Source organism: Schizosaccharomyces japonicus, assembly GCF_000149845.2.
Source record: "Schizosaccharomyces japonicus yFS275 unplaced genomic scaffold supercont5.1, whole genome shotgun sequence".
In the NCBI taxonomy this organism is placed as follows: domain Eukaryota; kingdom Fungi; phylum Ascomycota; class Schizosaccharomycetes; order Schizosaccharomycetales; family Schizosaccharomycetaceae; genus Schizosaccharomyces; species Schizosaccharomyces japonicus.
The window spans coordinates 3718464-3734213 of record NW_011627860.1 but is presented as its reverse complement, the minus strand read 5'-3'; the positions used below and the strand labels follow the sequence as shown (position 1 = coordinate 3734213).

Below are 15750 nucleotides of genomic sequence, written 5' to 3'. Positions count from 1 at the left end.
ACATTAAGTTTTGTGCGACAATGCACGTTCCGCTTCGATAACCTTAATTTTTAGAGGGACGACATAACTTGGAATCTCTTCAACTCCTAATTACAGCCATTGAGCCGTGTTAACAGCAATTCCTGTTGAATATAATTTAGTTTTACTACCTAATATCTTCCTCAACTACTCTACGCTTATTCTTTTGTTGTTTTGCTTTGTTTTTCTACATGGACGCGTACAAAATCCTAAAACTTTCGCCAACAGAAGCCTACACAGCTTCAGACCTCAGAATAGCTTATAAAACGGCATTACTGAATGCACATCCAGACAAACAACAGAATGGACGCGTTTCAGAGATTTCTGTTGATCATGTTCGTAAAGCGTACGAAAGTCTTCTTGACCGTCTTCAAAATGGCAAATCAAATAAGCTGGAAGCAGATGCAGGCAAGTTGGAATTTTCCTACTTATTTACTAACGGTTCATAGTGACCACGGAACGTTATAATGCTGTGGTTGATTTAGACGACTTTGAAGAACAAGCTGATGGCAGCTTTGTTTATCCGTGCCGCTGTGGTGAATACGGAGGCTATATTGTGACAGAAGATGACCTAGAGAACGGTATGGATGTGATTCCATGCACGGGTTGCAGTTTGGTCGTAAAAGTTGCATATGAGATTTGCTACTCAGACTAGAACCGCATACCTATTTGCGTGGTACGTCGTCAGCAAGTGCAGTTATCTCTGGATTTCATTCATGCAAATTGCCTGACTGTATTCACAGTCAATCTAAAAGTGTTTTTACGTGTTTTTTGAATTATAGAACGCTGTTTTTGATTATCATTTGGAACATCATACACAGTATCAATTCGGCGCAAAATCTACCGCTCGTTTTAATAAATAGTTCCCTGCCTAGACCTTTGTTTTTATTTCAATGACTTCAAGCAGTTATTATCATACATATAGGGTTCTTTCCATCCAGGTTCGAATTGATTTAATTTGTGAAAAAATGTTTTAAAGAAATACTAATGTTCTTTCAGTCTGCTGTATGTCATGGGTATGCGGGAAACCGTGCGGCAACGTTTCCTTTGCAATTGCTTGGTTGGGATGTCGATGTATTGCCAACGGTGCATTTTTCAAATCATCTGGCCTACGGATCCACGCATGGGAAAGTATACTCAAGTGAGGATGTAAGCAGTCTACTGAAAGGCCTGGAAAACGATTCAATGGGGGCATACGATGCTATATTGACCGGCTACATTCCGAATGAAAACATCTTGGATATTGTTTCAGAATTCGCTATTGCCTATAAACAACGACACCCAAATACCATTTGGTTGATGGATCCGGTAATGGGTGATGAAGGTCGCATGTATGTCGAGGACAATGTTCGCAACAAGTATCAGCAACTCTTGGCTATGGCTGATATCATAACACCAAATGCGTACGAAGCACAGCTTCTAGCAGGATTTCCGGTGGAGGATATGAAGAGTGCTAAGGCAGCTATTAATGCAATTCACACTCGATATCACATACCAATCGTAGTAATCACTTCCTTCGCTGATTCTGATGACGAAGAAAAACTGCGCTGCATGGCTTCCATGAAAATCGGAAACTCGTGCCAACCATTCTATTTCATTTTCGATTACATTTCTGGCTTCTTCACTGGAACAGGTGATCTGTTTGCAAGCATGTTGCTTGCCAAGACTGCACATGCAGTTGGAGATTTGTTTCACAAAATCACTGAACTTAGAAGCAACGATATCCAATTGTCTTCGGACGATAAACAGAGACTGAGACAAGGTTTTGAGTCTGCAGTCGGCCAAGTTCTTACTTCTATGCACAAGGTGATTACAAACACTAAAGAATATCTAGATGCACAAGTGTCCAAGGACCCCAGTCTGTTGAACAATCAGTTTTTGCTAAACAATGCCCGAGAGCTGCGCATCATTCAGTCACAACAGGAAATCCAGTCCTATGAATGCTCTCTCCCGCTTTACTATGCAGATCCGGAAGGAGTGGAAGAGGGATTAAAAGGCTGCTGAATGGCCGCTTCAGCAGCATTTTGTTTGTTACTAGCATCCAAGAGGAAAAGACCCAACACTTTCAATGGGTCTCTCGGTCTGTTGTCGTTAACCGCTATTCCGAAACACACATTAATTCTAAGACTATCATCCTCTTCCCATCTCAATTGCCTAAGACTAGAATTTACCTTTCCCTCGCCAGCAACTTCAAACCCTGTAACAGAGTTGGTGTTACATGTTCGTTTAGATATTTTCGTGAAGGAGCACTGTTAAGTATGGGTTCGTGCACGGGCGTCTTGTCCGTCATCATCGTTTACAGAACTTTACTTTGAGAATGCCACGAACGACCTTCTGAGGGGATTAACCAAAGTTTTTATTTTGTGTGCTGCCGTTCTCGTGGTGGAGTTTTGTATGCCCCTCGTGTAAAATACCACACCAAGTAATCTGGCGAGGATTGTTTGGAGAAGGCTGTTATCATGGTGGGCACGGATTGTCTTAGGGAAGCTTGTTAAGGAGGGTAGAGTGAAAAAGTGAAGAATGCCAAATTCTTCAGTTACAATGCATGGACTTTAGGCAGTCTTTCCTGTATCAAAAGCAGCAGAGCTAAACGCTTAAGGCCTTATCCACTTAATCGGATCCGTCAATTTATTTTTTCCCCAACAAAATTATGTCTCCAATGCTATAGTATCAGTATTCCCTATCCGTCTAACCTCGGTTTCCAAAACCATTTTGTAACCTCTGTGTACATAATAAGACCGCTAGTGCAGAAGCCAGTAGAGACTATCGTACCCATGTTACGAGGAATCGTTCTCAACGGCATCGCCAGTAGCAACACCTGTACCGCTTTCATCGGAAACGGTGTTCTTTTTGCGTCCACGGCGATGCTTTTTTCTTTGGCCGACATCGCCAATAATGTTTACTTGAACGGGTTCGGTCTCTGACTTTTTCTTCTTCATACTTAATGGATTGGGACCCTTGGGACCCTTAGGTCCACGTTTGCGTTTTTTAGTGGTAGCGTCAGAAGTAGCATCCTCGCTACTGTTCTCCTTCTCTTCTTGTTGTCTCTGTGTCTTTCCAGAAAGCAGATCCTTCTCTTCTTGCGACATGCCCATTTGTTGGCCCTCTCTTTGCCGCTTGTAATAAACAGTTGCAGGTGAAGCAGGCTCAAGGATGACAACCGAACGCTTCATATAGATAAGAGGAACACCAGGAATGTTTCTCAATGCCGCACGCACTTCTGGATCTTGTGTCGCAACCACATAGCGATGCTTGTTTTTGCCATTGATGTTAACGATGCTTTGAATACACTCAGCCGGTGACTTTGGATCATCCAAATGGTTACAGCGTCTTCTCTCGAATGTTTTAGCGAGTCTGATATCAGAAGCGGCCGCGTTTCCTTGCTTGTAAAGCTGGCTGATACAGCATTGAGTGATCACTTTCACACATTAGCAATTGTAATCGCATTTTCTTCAGAAAAAAACGTACTAGGCTTTACTTTTCCCTGAACGGTTCTTGTCAGCGCCGCAAGAACGTTCATTTTACTTTTGTTTAAGTCTTGTAAAAAGTCTGCATCGACTACGTTCTCAAGGTTAGCGTCAGAATGTTATCGACTTTTATTTGATCATACCAACCACCTGGTAAGGCTCACGGAAACCAAAAAACAGGTGATACGTCTGCATCAACTTGCGATACGACTTTGCTCGTTTCTGTCTCATTTTGACTTGGCGCTTGCTACAGAGAGAATTGCTGAGTCTTCGTCAGAGGTAATGAGGTGGTTTGGTCGTTGCAGTGCGTTAATGTGCTTTAGCGATGACTAACATTGTGTAGGGTGGCTTTTAATTGCAACAATTGGGAAGATTGAATGAATTTGGATTCATAAATAGATGTAAAAATCGGTTATTGTTGGTTTATTGTTCTGTAAGATCGTCGTTCGCAGTTCGTTCAGAAAAAATTCTTAACTCAAGAGTGTTGAACTTTTGCACAAACGATCGCATTGTCTATGTAAGTGTGTCATTTTTATTACACATTACTGCTTTTGTTTTCCTCAAAACAGTGTCTCAGTCTTGAGCTACTCATAAATGGTTTAGTTTTTTTGTGATGTGTTTGTTAATTTCTTCTCTGGTTATAATTGAATATAGTTCACACCTGGAGAATTTATAGTTATCCGTATTACGGTTGCTGAACTAAATAACTAATACGAATATCATGTCAATGCTTATGTTTGTACGTTTTTCGCAAACTTTCGCAGATAAATAACTAAAAAATAATAAGCGAAACTTTATTCTGATCAAGCTAAGTGAATAATTGTCGCTCACTGTAATGATTCACATTGAAAAAGAGTGAAGCTGAGCAAATCAAAGGAGAACGAGTCATGGGGAATTATTGCGAGATTAAATGAAACAATCGTTCGCTTTGACTGAGTGAGACAACAAGGTGAGGTAAAATTGAGGAACAGCCTTTGAAAAGCAGTAATGCGTTACCTGAAGCGGTGACTTGTTGCGTAATGAGTGATTGGTTAGTCTGCTCACTTTAGAGCTAAAGCTGGAGAGAAGGTAACGGATTCATTGCGGATACGCAGACAGTAAATAGGAAGGGTAACATAATTTCACAGGTAAAAATTGTATACACAGCGTATATCTGTAATAGTTCATCCACCCCTACCATTATTGCAGTACTACTGACGATTATTTCATATTAAAACGAAAGCTCGACTATGAAATCTTTTAGCTTAACAACATTGCATAAGTTGCGATGTGTTCTCTTGTTGTCATGAATAGCTAATTCTGCGACAAAAGCGATAGCTTGACGAGTTTTTAGACTTTGAAGCGATGAAGCTAATAAGAGTCATAGAGTATACTCAAGATTCCAATGCCAAAACGTATTTGCCGCTTCCTTCTCGACAATGAATAAATCCAAAGTCTGTCGGAGATAACTCTACGTAATTGCAAGCATCTGGTGAATGTGGTGACTGTTAAAGTTGTAATAGGCGAAACAATAAAGTGCTGCCCCAAAACAAAAGAAAACCAATCAAGATTTTTACTGTTTCGCATAACATTTAACGATACACGCCACTGCTTTAGTAAGGATTGTAGTCCATACATGATAATCAATCAGACTTCATCGGCTCCTGTGATCAATCGGAATATTTTCATATAAATTCTGCTAGCATATTATTGAGGGAAATCGACTTTTAGTCTAATTCCCTCGGGACTCGAGTTCTGCATACAATCCGTTAATATGTTTCGGCAATTAAGGTTATATTATAGACGAAGGACCGTATTTGAAATGCAAATGCTTATTCGCATTGGAACGGCAGCCCTTGGCTTGCGGGGGTGAAACGCCAAATAAACAAGTATGTATAGCAGTATGACATGATATTGTGGCAGTGTACAATCTAAAGTGAGTAGGAATTGTTGCAGAATCAGGTACGAAGAACATGAATTCAAGTTGCTCTAAGGGGGGTCATGTAAATTCGCTAAAAGCATGAATACTGCGAGTCTGACAACACAAGACTCGTTATGGAGGACACGGAGGGGAAACAGGGTTTTTTTTCCATGAAGCGCCCGGGGTAATTGTGAAAGTGAGGAGACTGATTCAGAACAATTGCTTCTCAAAAAATTATAAATAGTTGGCTATAAACCTCCAGTTTCAGCATCCAAAGACGAATCAATTTATCTTTACAACAACTACTACTTCAATTCTCAATATGAACTCTACTGCCGCTTCCAACAACTCTGCCGTTGACGTTCTCCCTACCAAGGGCGCCAAGTACCACCCTACCCACTGGCGTTACCCCAACATGTGGTAAGTAAAGTTGGCGAAGATAAACAATATGCGACTCGCTTAGATGAGTCATAAAGCTTATCTAGTAATTTGCATTTCAATTTCGATGCATTGTTCAAGTACTAACACAATTGCAGCATCATTGCTTAAGCTCTCTAGCATGCGCTAAGTGGGCTTCACCCGTTGGAATGTACATACTTCCAAATAACATTATTTTTCTCATCTATGAACTTTAAAGAAGAACAGTAACTGTGACATCTTAACCTGTGGTGCACTGAATTAGATAATGTTAAGAATGAGGTCTTGATAAACGGCATTAGAAGGAAGCCGCATTCTGTTTCATAAACGTCTAATTCGTTAGTAAAAATGTAATTTAACTTGGCTATTCGTCCATTGTTGCTCGCTTTCATTTCGATAGCTAAAGCAATCTTATACGATATAAGCATACTAACATAATCAGAATTTAACAACAAAACCAGATTCTCATTCATCACAAGCCGAAAAGTTCAACTGAAGCGATATGCTTTTTAACCGTCGGCAACTAAGTAAGTCTCTGTTTAATCTTTAATACTACTCTAATACTCATTCTGTAATGCTATGTGCGTAGCCTCTATAGCCTCGCTTCCAATGTCACTAGCGAAGTAGAAAAAGGGAATTTGATATCTTTAATTATTTTAAGTTACGATTGCAATAAAAAGCCGTGTTAAATATATGCGACTTGGTTGTCGCTCGTTAAAGTCTTTTCTTTGTTTATTGACTAATGCAAGTTTCTTTTTCAGCCTTTCTCTGTAAACAATAGTACTATGCGTTTAATGAGATATGGATGCGGTATTGTCAAGTAGTATTAACGAAATCCAATTCTTATACCACAGTAACTTAGCCCAGTTTAATTGCTCAAAAGTGTCTTTTTTTTAACATGTTTGAGTCTTATTGCACGGATTTCGAAATAATTCAATCCCGTCTTTAAGTCTTGAATATACGATGCTATTACTAAGATTTCTTTCTAGAACATAAACATCACTGAACACGTTCATTTAACTTTCCTGATGTAAAAGAGCAACATATACTTTGAAACCCTCAAACGAATACCTGCATTCACTGTCTCTAAGTTTCTTCACCGAGATCATATTGTCTCGAGAACACTTGTTATCATTCACGTGAATTCCACAAAACAAAACCTTTCTGCATCAACATGACACAGTCTGACTAACTTTCCCTTTTAACTGCAGTTATTTTTATTATATAATCCACTAAACTACACTCGTAACGTATTTAGACTGAATTACCGTTAGACGACAGTGCTTCCAAGTTTTGATACCAAGTAGTGTCAAACAAACTCTACTCAATAATGCTCATAGGCTCAGTATAGGGGCTATGCTCTCAGGTTCATGTCAGTGAGTATCCAATTAGGGTACGATTGTTGCAATTTGGGTTCTGCGGCTGGTATCAATCACCTGGGTATGGCAGAAAGTGAAGATGCTTATTCGCAAACTGCGATTTGAAACACAGTGAACAGAAAATGGACAAGATACTCCTGATTCATGCTACCTGGCTTCCAATTGTTTGGTTAATGAAATCTCACTTTTTTGGATTTCGTCAAGAACTTCAGAGAGTAAGTACCATTGCCCGCCACATTTACAGTTTTGAGTGTTTAACAAGAGAGTGACTTTGCTATTCAGCCGGTGTTTCAAAATGTGATCATGATGGACATTGACGTTTACATCTTAAGATGTGAAATCGGAAAATTATAACTACGACAAAGGCATCTACTTTTATTTGGCTTTGTGTTCCAAAGGTGCTTTATCATGAGAATTAGCTTAGGATGGATCCTTCTGGCAGGGATTTTGCAAACAACAACTGTGAGGTCTGCTACGATAGTTAAGCGTTCGGATGGAAGGCAATTGGTTTCATTTCCACTTAATTCTAATAAGCAAGAGACAGAGGTGGTTGCGGAAATGCCTCTTTTGTATGAACGCGATACCAAAACTCCTGAGCTTGATGCAACATTCAGTCCTTCAACATTTGGCTATTTTGTTAACCTCACCATTGGAACTCCTGCGAAACAGTATCAAGTACTACTAGATTCTGGAAGTCCGTACACCTGGATCACGGCGAACAATGTCACAGCATACAATGTTAGTGATATAGGACTTGATTATACAAATGGTCTTAATACCTCCGCGCTACGTTCAAGTGTATGCAATACTTATCAATGCTATGAGTTTGATAGCTCCAGCATGCACTACAATAATACAGGAATGGTCGGATACTTGATACTGTATGGCGACACGACAACAGTCATAGGTCGAAATGTGTACGACACACTAAATCTGGGGAGTTCAGTACTTCCCGGGTTTCAATTCGGAGTTACTACTCGCGAATTTGATTCAGCAAGCATCGGAGCATTAGGTGGAATCGTTGGCCTTTCTCTTCCTCAGACTATATACGGGGTCAATGAACAGGGAACCGTAAGCTCATTTAAGGCTCCAACTTTTACGAATCAATTAAAGCAGGCAGGACTTATAAATGACACCAGCTTTAGCCTTTTGTTAAATGACGCTGGCGGCGAGCTACTTTTTGGAGGATATGACACTGACAAAATCTCAGGTGGGATGCATTGGCTTGAAGTTGCCAACACGAGTATTGCGAATTTCAACACGCATCTATCTTCAATTAGTGTTCATGTGCGCCAAACAAATGGACAAGGTACATCGCGATCAACTAAGTATACAGAAGCTACAGAGTCGCTAAATACCACTGCTTTATTTGATTGTGGCACTTCTTCTACCGGACTTCCTAGTGAAGCATTACAGAAAATTGTTGATGTGTACAGTGGTCAACTGAACAATGGCATTCCGTATGTTGCATGCAGTCGAATCAACACTTCAGACTATTTATCTTTTCAATTTAACAAACAGGTGTCTGTGAACCTTACGGTGGAACACTTCATCTTAAAACGGTCCGTCGATGGTAACGACAAATGTCAATTGGCATTTTATGCATCCGACGGTTCACTTCCCATTCTTGGGGTATCATTTCTTAAGAATGTATATACAGTTTATGACTACGATGCTGGCTTTATCGGAATCGCACTTATCAAAAATGTTACAAAGTCTCATGTCGTTAAGATTCAAGAAGCTTTGAGTTCCTATACTGCCGCTTCCACATTTACGACGTCTTATTTGAGAACTTGATATCCAGTCCGCCGCACTACTTGGGACCCTTGAACTATGGCGGGCTCGTGTACTACTATCTATTCTTTTGATTTTTGAACAGTACCGCCTTGTACAGTATTGTTTCGGATATTTTAAAATCATATTTATAAACGTGGTTTCATATCGCTGGCGATATGAAGAGTTACTAATCACGTTCAGTTTTCCGATCGGCTCTTCTCGATGCATGGAAACCTTTTTTGAATCTATTTTTCTCTACAGCATTCGATTCCCAAAACACTAAATACTTCGTTTCTATGTAAATAAAGATTATGGAAGAGAACATTACTTAAAAGAAACCTATGGATTCAATTAGAGTGAGCATGTTGAGTATTCAAATCTTGTAAAATCATGAGTAAAGGAATTCAAACTATCATAGCAATCCAAATTTTGCTTGACCAGAATCTACAAATTTAGTAATTAAAATATCATTAGTCTAACTAACACGGCGTGCGACTTCGAATCTCTTAGTGAAAATTTAAGATACCACTTTCTTCTAAGACACCTGTTGCTTGTCTTTTAAAACCAACCTCATGGAACCCTTAAAACTCGCTAAGGTGGTAATTCCACCCTATACCAAGGTTTTGGACAAATCGTTGTTTGAAAAGCTATTCCGTCTTGTTGCTGCCAAAGTTACGCCGCATCAAGTTGGCTTGTTAAACAAAAATTACCAGTCGTAAGAAAATACACTTGTTATCAACCGAAACCCCATTATTAACACAAAGACACAGAGCTCTGCTCAATTGGCCTCGGGTGAAGCGAGTATTTGACGCGGATAATGAGAAATTGGTTTTATTAAGTCCCGAGTTTGATATAGATGGTACGTCCGTTGAGAATTTAACTTAAGCTGTAAGTTCTAACAGTGCTAGACTTTACTGGACAATACAAGCAGATAAATTCTTTCTTCAAGGAGAATGATATCCATTTGGTGCCATATCTTCTTTATTTAGACTATAACTATTGGAGAGCTGGTATGTTTTAACGAAACTTATGACTTGGCTTGTTCTGATCAAATTTCATAGACGAGATTTTGGATGCATTTCTTCCTGACGCACAAAAGGAGGATCACCCATCTGGTTTTACTGCCGTGGGACATATTGCTCATATGAATCTTCGCGATGAGTGGCTTCCTTTCAAGTATTTGATCGGCCAAGTTATCCTGGACAAGAACCCATCTATTAAGACTGTTGTCAACAAAACTGCAACTATTGACACAAAATTCCGAACTTTTAGTATGGAAGTTTTGGCTGGTGAAGATAACTTTATCGTTACACAGGTAAGTGCTAAACTCTCTTCTAGTGAAACAACGTTGTGTAATTCACTGATAAAGATTATGGCTCTCTTCTTTGTTACTAACAAACACCAGCACGAATCCGGCTGTAGATTCCGCTTTGACTTTTCGAAAGTGTATTGGAATTCCCGCTTGAGCACAGAGCATGATCGCTTAATTCAACAATTTCAACCGGGTGAAGCTGTTTGTGATGTAATGGCTGGTGTGGGACCTTTTGCTTGTCCCGCAGGAAAGAAGCAAGTGATTGTTTTTGCCAACGATTTAAATCCTCACAGTTACGAGAGTCTTGTACAAAATGTTACCCTTAACAAGGTTGATGCGTTTGTTAAACCTTTTATGAAGGATGGACGAGAGTTTATTAAACAATCAACTGATGAACTTTTGTCATTTTCAAAGACCGGCCCTATCCATTTCTCGCCTGCTAAAAAACCCAAAGGCAAGAAAGGAGGCGATGTCTCCACGTCCCGAGATTTCGTTATTCCTCCAGTGTTTCAGCATTACGTAATGAATCTTCCTGGCTCTGCATTGGAATTTCTTGATGCTTTTCGTGGATGTTACGCAGGAAAAGAAGATCTGTTTAAGGATTACCCACTTCCCAAGGTTCATGTCCATTGTTTCTGTCGTTACGACCCTCCGACTGAAGATTTGTTGAACGTAAGTCAGCCGTTCAGAATTTCCTTTACTAACTCATAGCGTATTTACGAATCTTTGGGTCACAGATTTGAAGCATCTGAGGTTACAATGCATTTCGTGCGCAAGGTCGCACCAAAAAAGGTACCGTATAAACAAATAACTCGTAACTGACTAACATTTGCAGGACATGTATTGCTGTACTTTTACTCTTCCTGCTAGTGTCATATTCGCAAAAGACTGAATGCAGAACAGCACATCTCATACACTTTAAAAGTATTGTTTTTGATTGTTAATGTCACTTTTTAGTGTCATTTTGTAGCGCCATACAGGTTCAGATTTTTTTGATAGAAAGGGTAAATAACAATTATTAAATAAATGGAAACAAAACATAGAGAGGTCTTAACACAACCCCTCGCAACATAGCGAGCAAGTCTATAACAATATGAACGAGGCAAAGAATCAAAATTTAAAATTCCATTTCGGATATCGGCGAGAAGTTACAAAATCGGGAAATATAGTCGTTCAGGCGAGAATAATTAATTGGGATGTATAGACGGCCGTCAAAAACAGGGGGTAAAGTGGTTCCTAAGTCAACTCTCGACGAAAACAAAGCAACGGTAGGTGTGTTTCTATTGACAAAGGTACTCGTTCGAAGCAGTTTAATAAGTGAGATGCCAGAAACTCTTGGTAAATAAAGCTGTATGAAGATAATAGAAACTAAAATTCAGTTAGTTTGTCACAAATGATAAATAAAAATTTGACAAAAGCACATACACTTTGTATTTGACATTAGGTAAAACAGGAAACGATTTGGATTATCCACAACCGTGACAGTTGCAAAATTCGAACGGAGGTAGGTAACGAGATCACTGTAAGTATTTGAAGAATCCTCGCATACGAGAAAGTGAAGATTCGTTGCACTTCTGCGGTTCCATTCATTCCTAAGAGATATGGTCGGAATATGGGAAGAGCTAGGACGACCAGTCTCGGACTTCAATTTAGGTGATCCCTGTTCGGGAGTTTCAGAGCCAATTGATACTTTAGATAGCCCATGAGCCACTGCTTCTGAATCAGAGAAGTGTCGATTCTGATTCCGCTTTAAGGCAAGATTGCTGCTCAAAGGACTAATAGGACTTGAATTTTCGCTTATAGCACAAGATACCTCCGTTGACAAGGCATTCAACATGTTGAATTTTTTGGCAAACTTTGGCGGGTTAGAGACTGATAGCTTGTCTGGAACAGATGCTTTATCAGAAAGAGAATCCGGGGTACTTGGTGCAGAACCCGTTTTTTGTTGAAATTCCAAACGAATTCGCTCAACAGCATCACGGTTAGCCTGCTCAAGAACGCTGAGATTTTTGTAGGAAAACGAACCAAATTCGTCCATGCCAGTAGTGTGACTGGATCGACGAGAACGAGAGCTACTCATTCGTCTTGCCGAAGTGGGAGTGCTGCGGTACGAACGAGAAGTATCTGTTTTTGGAGAAATGAACGTTGCAGCATCATCATTCACAAGAGAGGAGATTGATTTCTCTTCAAATGAAGCGCCACGGCTGTCAAAGTAAACAGTATCATAAGAGTCTTCTGTTATGGGAACGAACGGAGCAGCCTGCTCAGATACATGATCCCAATCTATGTCAGAAAAGAATGGGTGTGCCTGTATTTCATCAACTCCTTTTGCTCCTAGCCGTGTTTCTGGGTTTGGATCTAAGAATCGATTTAGCAAGTCATAGATCTCAGGGCCATATTCGAAATCATCACGATCTGGCCAAAGGATGGAGTGTGAAACAATATTTTTGAAAATCTTCTCAGGACTGTCGGCATGGAACGGAGGATAACCAAATAAACATTCAAATATTACACACCCGACAGCCCACCAATCAACCATATCATCCTGACTACTGCCTTGAATAGTTTCAGGAGCAAGGTAGTCAGGCGTGCCAACAAAGTGTTTTGGCGCATCAGGTTGACGAAAGAAAGACCACGAAGGCTGATGACGGTGTCGTTTTCCTTTGCTTAGCGGAACATGCATTAAACTATCACCGGAGTCAGAGGCCTCCTGAAAACTAGCGTGACCACTGGTACCGGCGGACAAGGAGAGCGGTTCAATAAACTCTGTTCCAATACTGCCACCCTCACTAGCATTCAACAACGCGTGTCTAAATTCACGCGTTAAAGGAGAGCTGCTTCGACTTTGATGAGCACTTAATGTTGCACCAAGAATAGGGGAATTAGGATAGCTTGGCCGAGGAGTAGTTAAAGTGCCCTGACTAGAAGTGTCACCAGAATCGTCATTCTCCCTTTGTTTTTGGAGACGATATTGGCGAGTTGCTAGACCCATTTTACTAAGGCCGAAATCAACTAATTTCAAATGGCCCTTCTTACTCATTAAGATATTATCCGGCTTGATATCACGATGGATGATACCCAATTCATGAAGGTGCTTTAAAGCCAGAATAATTTCCGAAGAATACGTTTTGACCCAAGATACGGGCAATGCACCAAAACTTTTTAGTAAAGCAGCCAGATCACCTCCATTCATGAACTCCATAACAAGATACAGATAATGCTTGCTCTGAAATGCATAATAAAGCTGTGCAATAAAAGGAGACTGTTCTTGTGCCATCAAAATAGCCCTTTCGGAACGAACATTTGTAACTTGGTTTTTAGCAATCATGTCGCCCTTCTTCAAAACTTTGATTGCATAAATTTCGCCAGTAGCTCTTTTCTTTGCTAGATACACGGATCCAAAAGCACCCTTGCTGATGGGTTTAATGAGCTCGAAATCCTTAATTGAGGCGGTGGTTTTTGAACCCATCACGGGCATGGATATTGCTGGAACAGGGCTAGAATCAGAGGTGTTGCGCATTAGTGAGTTTCCTGACAAACTCGGGGAACGCTTGTGAATTGGGGACGAATCCATCGTGTAGGACGATGAGACAACTCCGTACATCATGTTGACAGAACTAATTGATTGTCGACGACTGTAGGAAGACGGTTGGACGGCGGCCATAATGGGAGAGGATGTAGCAGCAGTAGAAACACATTTATCGGGCGGAGGCACTGTCATATTCATATTATTCATAGGGTTCGGTAAGTCATGAAAGCTCGTTAAAGGAGGTGGACTTGTTTGTGTTTTTATAACGGAAGACAACATAGACGCACCAGGACATGTCGGATTAGCCTCTGAAACATTCGTTTTCTTAAAGGCAGAGTCGGATTCTAAGTTCAGCGAAGACGTTGGCACGCTATCACGAGGACCACGAAATTCCGATTGATTAAAGTCAAGTGCCGACGCAATGGGAGAAAGTGCAGAGGAGGGAGTGTCATTACCCACATGGCACATTCTTTCAACAAACGCACGAACTTGGTCTTGCAGTTCACTACACAACCGAGTAAAGTAGTAAAGAATGTTACTCAAGCGATTATTCTCTTTTATTTTGCGTTGCACAAGCTCCATAGTTTCGCGGAATAGTAACCGAAGACCCTCGTCACTCACTTGAGGCGTGCACCAGGATAGGGCTTCCGACGTAGCCATCTCGCTCGTAGGTGACAAAGCGCGAAAATCGTTTATCGTTCTGCATGTCATGCTGGTATTGGCGGACGAGGTGTGAATGGAAAGACCCAAATCCGTAAGCTCCAGGGCACGCATGACCATGCGCAATAGAAACTCGTGCGCCCGTCTCTTATGGTCATTACTGTTGCCATAGCGGGAATGGCCATGTGAAGGACGTCCATGAGAAGGTGCCACGGCCGTTGATGGAGCTGGTAGCGCTTGTAGCACTGTGTCGTTGTATGCAATGGAAAGTTTGTTTGGATCATCCTCTAACTCCTCGCACATGGCAACCAAAAGATTACGGTGGTCAACGAGTTCATCATTCATTGACAAAACTCGGGCTTCCACTTGGTGCACGAGCAGACAGAGCTCTGTGTGTTTTTCAAACAGCCAGTTAGGTACCTTTTGGTCGCATACACGACACAGAAACAACTCCTCTGGAACATTTCCAGACGCAGAAGCTCTTACTTGATTTAAGTAATCCACTAATAGCTTCGCACCGAAGCCCAAAGTTGCCGATAACTGAGTTGTAATTACATCACGAACCTCATCATCACCTTTTGCCTCTTTAAACACCCACAGCGTGTGCGTGGACTCACCGGTGGCCGGATTCTTAATGAGAATACCAGTACCTTCGATTCCTTTCGATACAGGCTGCTGTGCCATGTCTTCATCCCGTAAGAAAACATCATCCTCCGGAGGCAAAATGGAAAGAAACGTTTCCACTTTCGCGCTCCGTGAATCATCCTCCATCAACGAGGTCGTTGATTCATGAAAAACCTCATCATCAGTAACAAGACTCGCTACAGGCTTTCCAACCAAGTTATCCAAAGACCGACTATTGGTTATTCTGTTAGCTATAAAGTACGGACAACGACAAGTCCAGTCAAAATACAACAAAATGACCGGAAATAAATAAAGCTTCGACATACCCAACTACTTGAAGCAAGTTCGCACTAACATAATTGATCTCACAGTTCAAAGACAGCTCAAGCACAAAGACTTCTCCCCCAATGTCGGACAGTTCCACAGGATCCTTAGAAACGGCTAATTCCATAGCAATTGCCACAAAACGTTATATAGAAGACACAAGTAACGCAGTGGGAACCAGGTACGAAAAAATTCGGGCTCAATGGCAGGAAAACGTGTTTGTCTAAGCAACCGGCAGCATGGTTGAGGGAGGAATCGCGCGGCAAGGTTGTTTCAGTAGTAGCGGCCACTGTGACCTGAGGTAACAAGCGGACTGGGGGCATATGTGGGGGAAATTTTTGTGA

General features: G+C 41.0%; 6 protein-coding genes across 6 annotated transcripts; 4 read left to right on the top strand and 2 right to left on the bottom strand.

Annotated features, from left to right (window-relative positions):
- Positions 1 to 119: 119 nt before the first annotated feature.
- On the bottom strand, positions 120 to 3762 carry SJAG_00253 (rRNA processing protein). Its single transcript, XM_002171509.2, has 4 exons — positions 3629 to 3762; positions 3487 to 3576; positions 2190 to 3436; positions 120 to 2100 (listed from the first exon to the last, which is right to left on the bottom strand). Exons 1-3 carry the CDS (start codon positions 3714 to 3716, stop codon positions 2796 to 2798), a joined length of 819 nt encoding a protein of 272 aa, XP_002171545.1. The 5' UTR covers positions 3717 to 3762; the 3' UTR covers positions 120 to 2100; positions 2190 to 2795.
- Positions 210 to 673, top strand: SJAG_00251 (diphthamide biosynthesis protein Dph4; the record flags this gene model as incomplete). The annotated part of the gene is made up of 2 exons (XM_002171507.1): positions 210 to 357; positions 468 to 673. The coding sequence occupies 2 exons, from the start codon at positions 210 to 212 to the stop codon at positions 671 to 673; spliced, it is 354 nt and encodes a 117-aa protein (XP_002171543.1).
- On the top strand, positions 1006 to 2022 carry SJAG_00252 (pyridoxine-pyridoxal-pyridoxamine kinase; the record flags this gene model as incomplete). Its single annotated transcript, XM_002171508.1, has 1 exon — positions 1006 to 2022. The coding sequence occupies one exon, from the start codon at positions 1006 to 1008 to the stop codon at positions 2020 to 2022; it is 1017 nt and encodes a 338-aa protein (XP_002171544.1).
- Positions 3763 to 7589: 3827 nt separating the features above from the next.
- Positions 7590 to 8978, top strand: SJAG_00254 (aspartic proteinase sxa1; the record flags this gene model as incomplete). The annotated part of the gene is made up of 1 exon (XM_002171510.1): positions 7590 to 8978. The coding sequence occupies one exon, from the start codon at positions 7590 to 7592 to the stop codon at positions 8976 to 8978; it is 1389 nt and encodes a 462-aa protein (XP_002171546.1).
- A 402-nt stretch (positions 8979 to 9380) lies between these two features.
- Positions 9381 to 11412, top strand: SJAG_00255 (tRNA methyltransferase Trm5). Its single transcript, XM_002171511.2, has 7 exons — positions 9381 to 9672; positions 9728 to 9816; positions 9866 to 9967; positions 10019 to 10272; positions 10363 to 10941; positions 10981 to 11061; positions 11105 to 11412. Exons 1-7 carry the CDS (start codon positions 9530 to 9532, stop codon positions 11159 to 11161), a joined length of 1305 nt encoding a protein of 434 aa, XP_002171547.1. The 5' UTR covers positions 9381 to 9529; the 3' UTR covers positions 11162 to 11412.
- On the bottom strand, positions 11387 to 15533 carry SJAG_00256 (AGC protein kinase Ppk18; the record flags this gene model as incomplete). The annotated part of the gene is made up of 4 exons (XM_002171512.1): positions 11387 to 11637; positions 11695 to 13251; positions 13306 to 15314; positions 15409 to 15533. 4 exons carry the CDS (start codon positions 15531 to 15533, stop codon positions 11387 to 11389), a joined length of 3942 nt encoding a protein of 1313 aa, XP_002171548.1.
- Positions 15534 to 15750: the final 217 nt, after the last annotated feature.

Bases quoted from the DNA above. Each gene is read 5' to 3' on its own strand.
- SJAG_00253 (XM_002171509.2), bottom strand. From the start codon at position 3,716: ATGAGACAGAAACGAGCAAAGTCGTATCGCAAGTTGATGCAGACGTAT. The intron at 3,577-3,628 runs GTATGATCAAAT...TTGAGAACGTAG, and splicing joins TGAGCCTTACCAGGTGGTTG to TCGATGCAGACTTTTTACAA. The intron at 3,437-3,486 runs GTACGTTTTTTT...AATGTGTGAAAG, and splicing joins TCAGGGAAAAGTAAAGCCTA to TGATCACTCAATGCTGTATC.
- SJAG_00255 (XM_002171511.2), top strand. From the start codon at position 9,530: ATGGAACCCTTAAAACTCGCTAAGGTGGTAATTCCACCCTATACCAAG. The intron at 9,968-10,018 runs GTATGTTTTAAC...CAAATTTCATAG, and splicing joins CTATAACTATTGGAGAGCTG to ACGAGATTTTGGATGCATTT. The intron at 10,942-10,980 runs GTAAGTCAGCCG...ACTAACTCATAG, and splicing joins CGACTGAAGATTTGTTGAAC to CGTATTTACGAATCTTTGGG.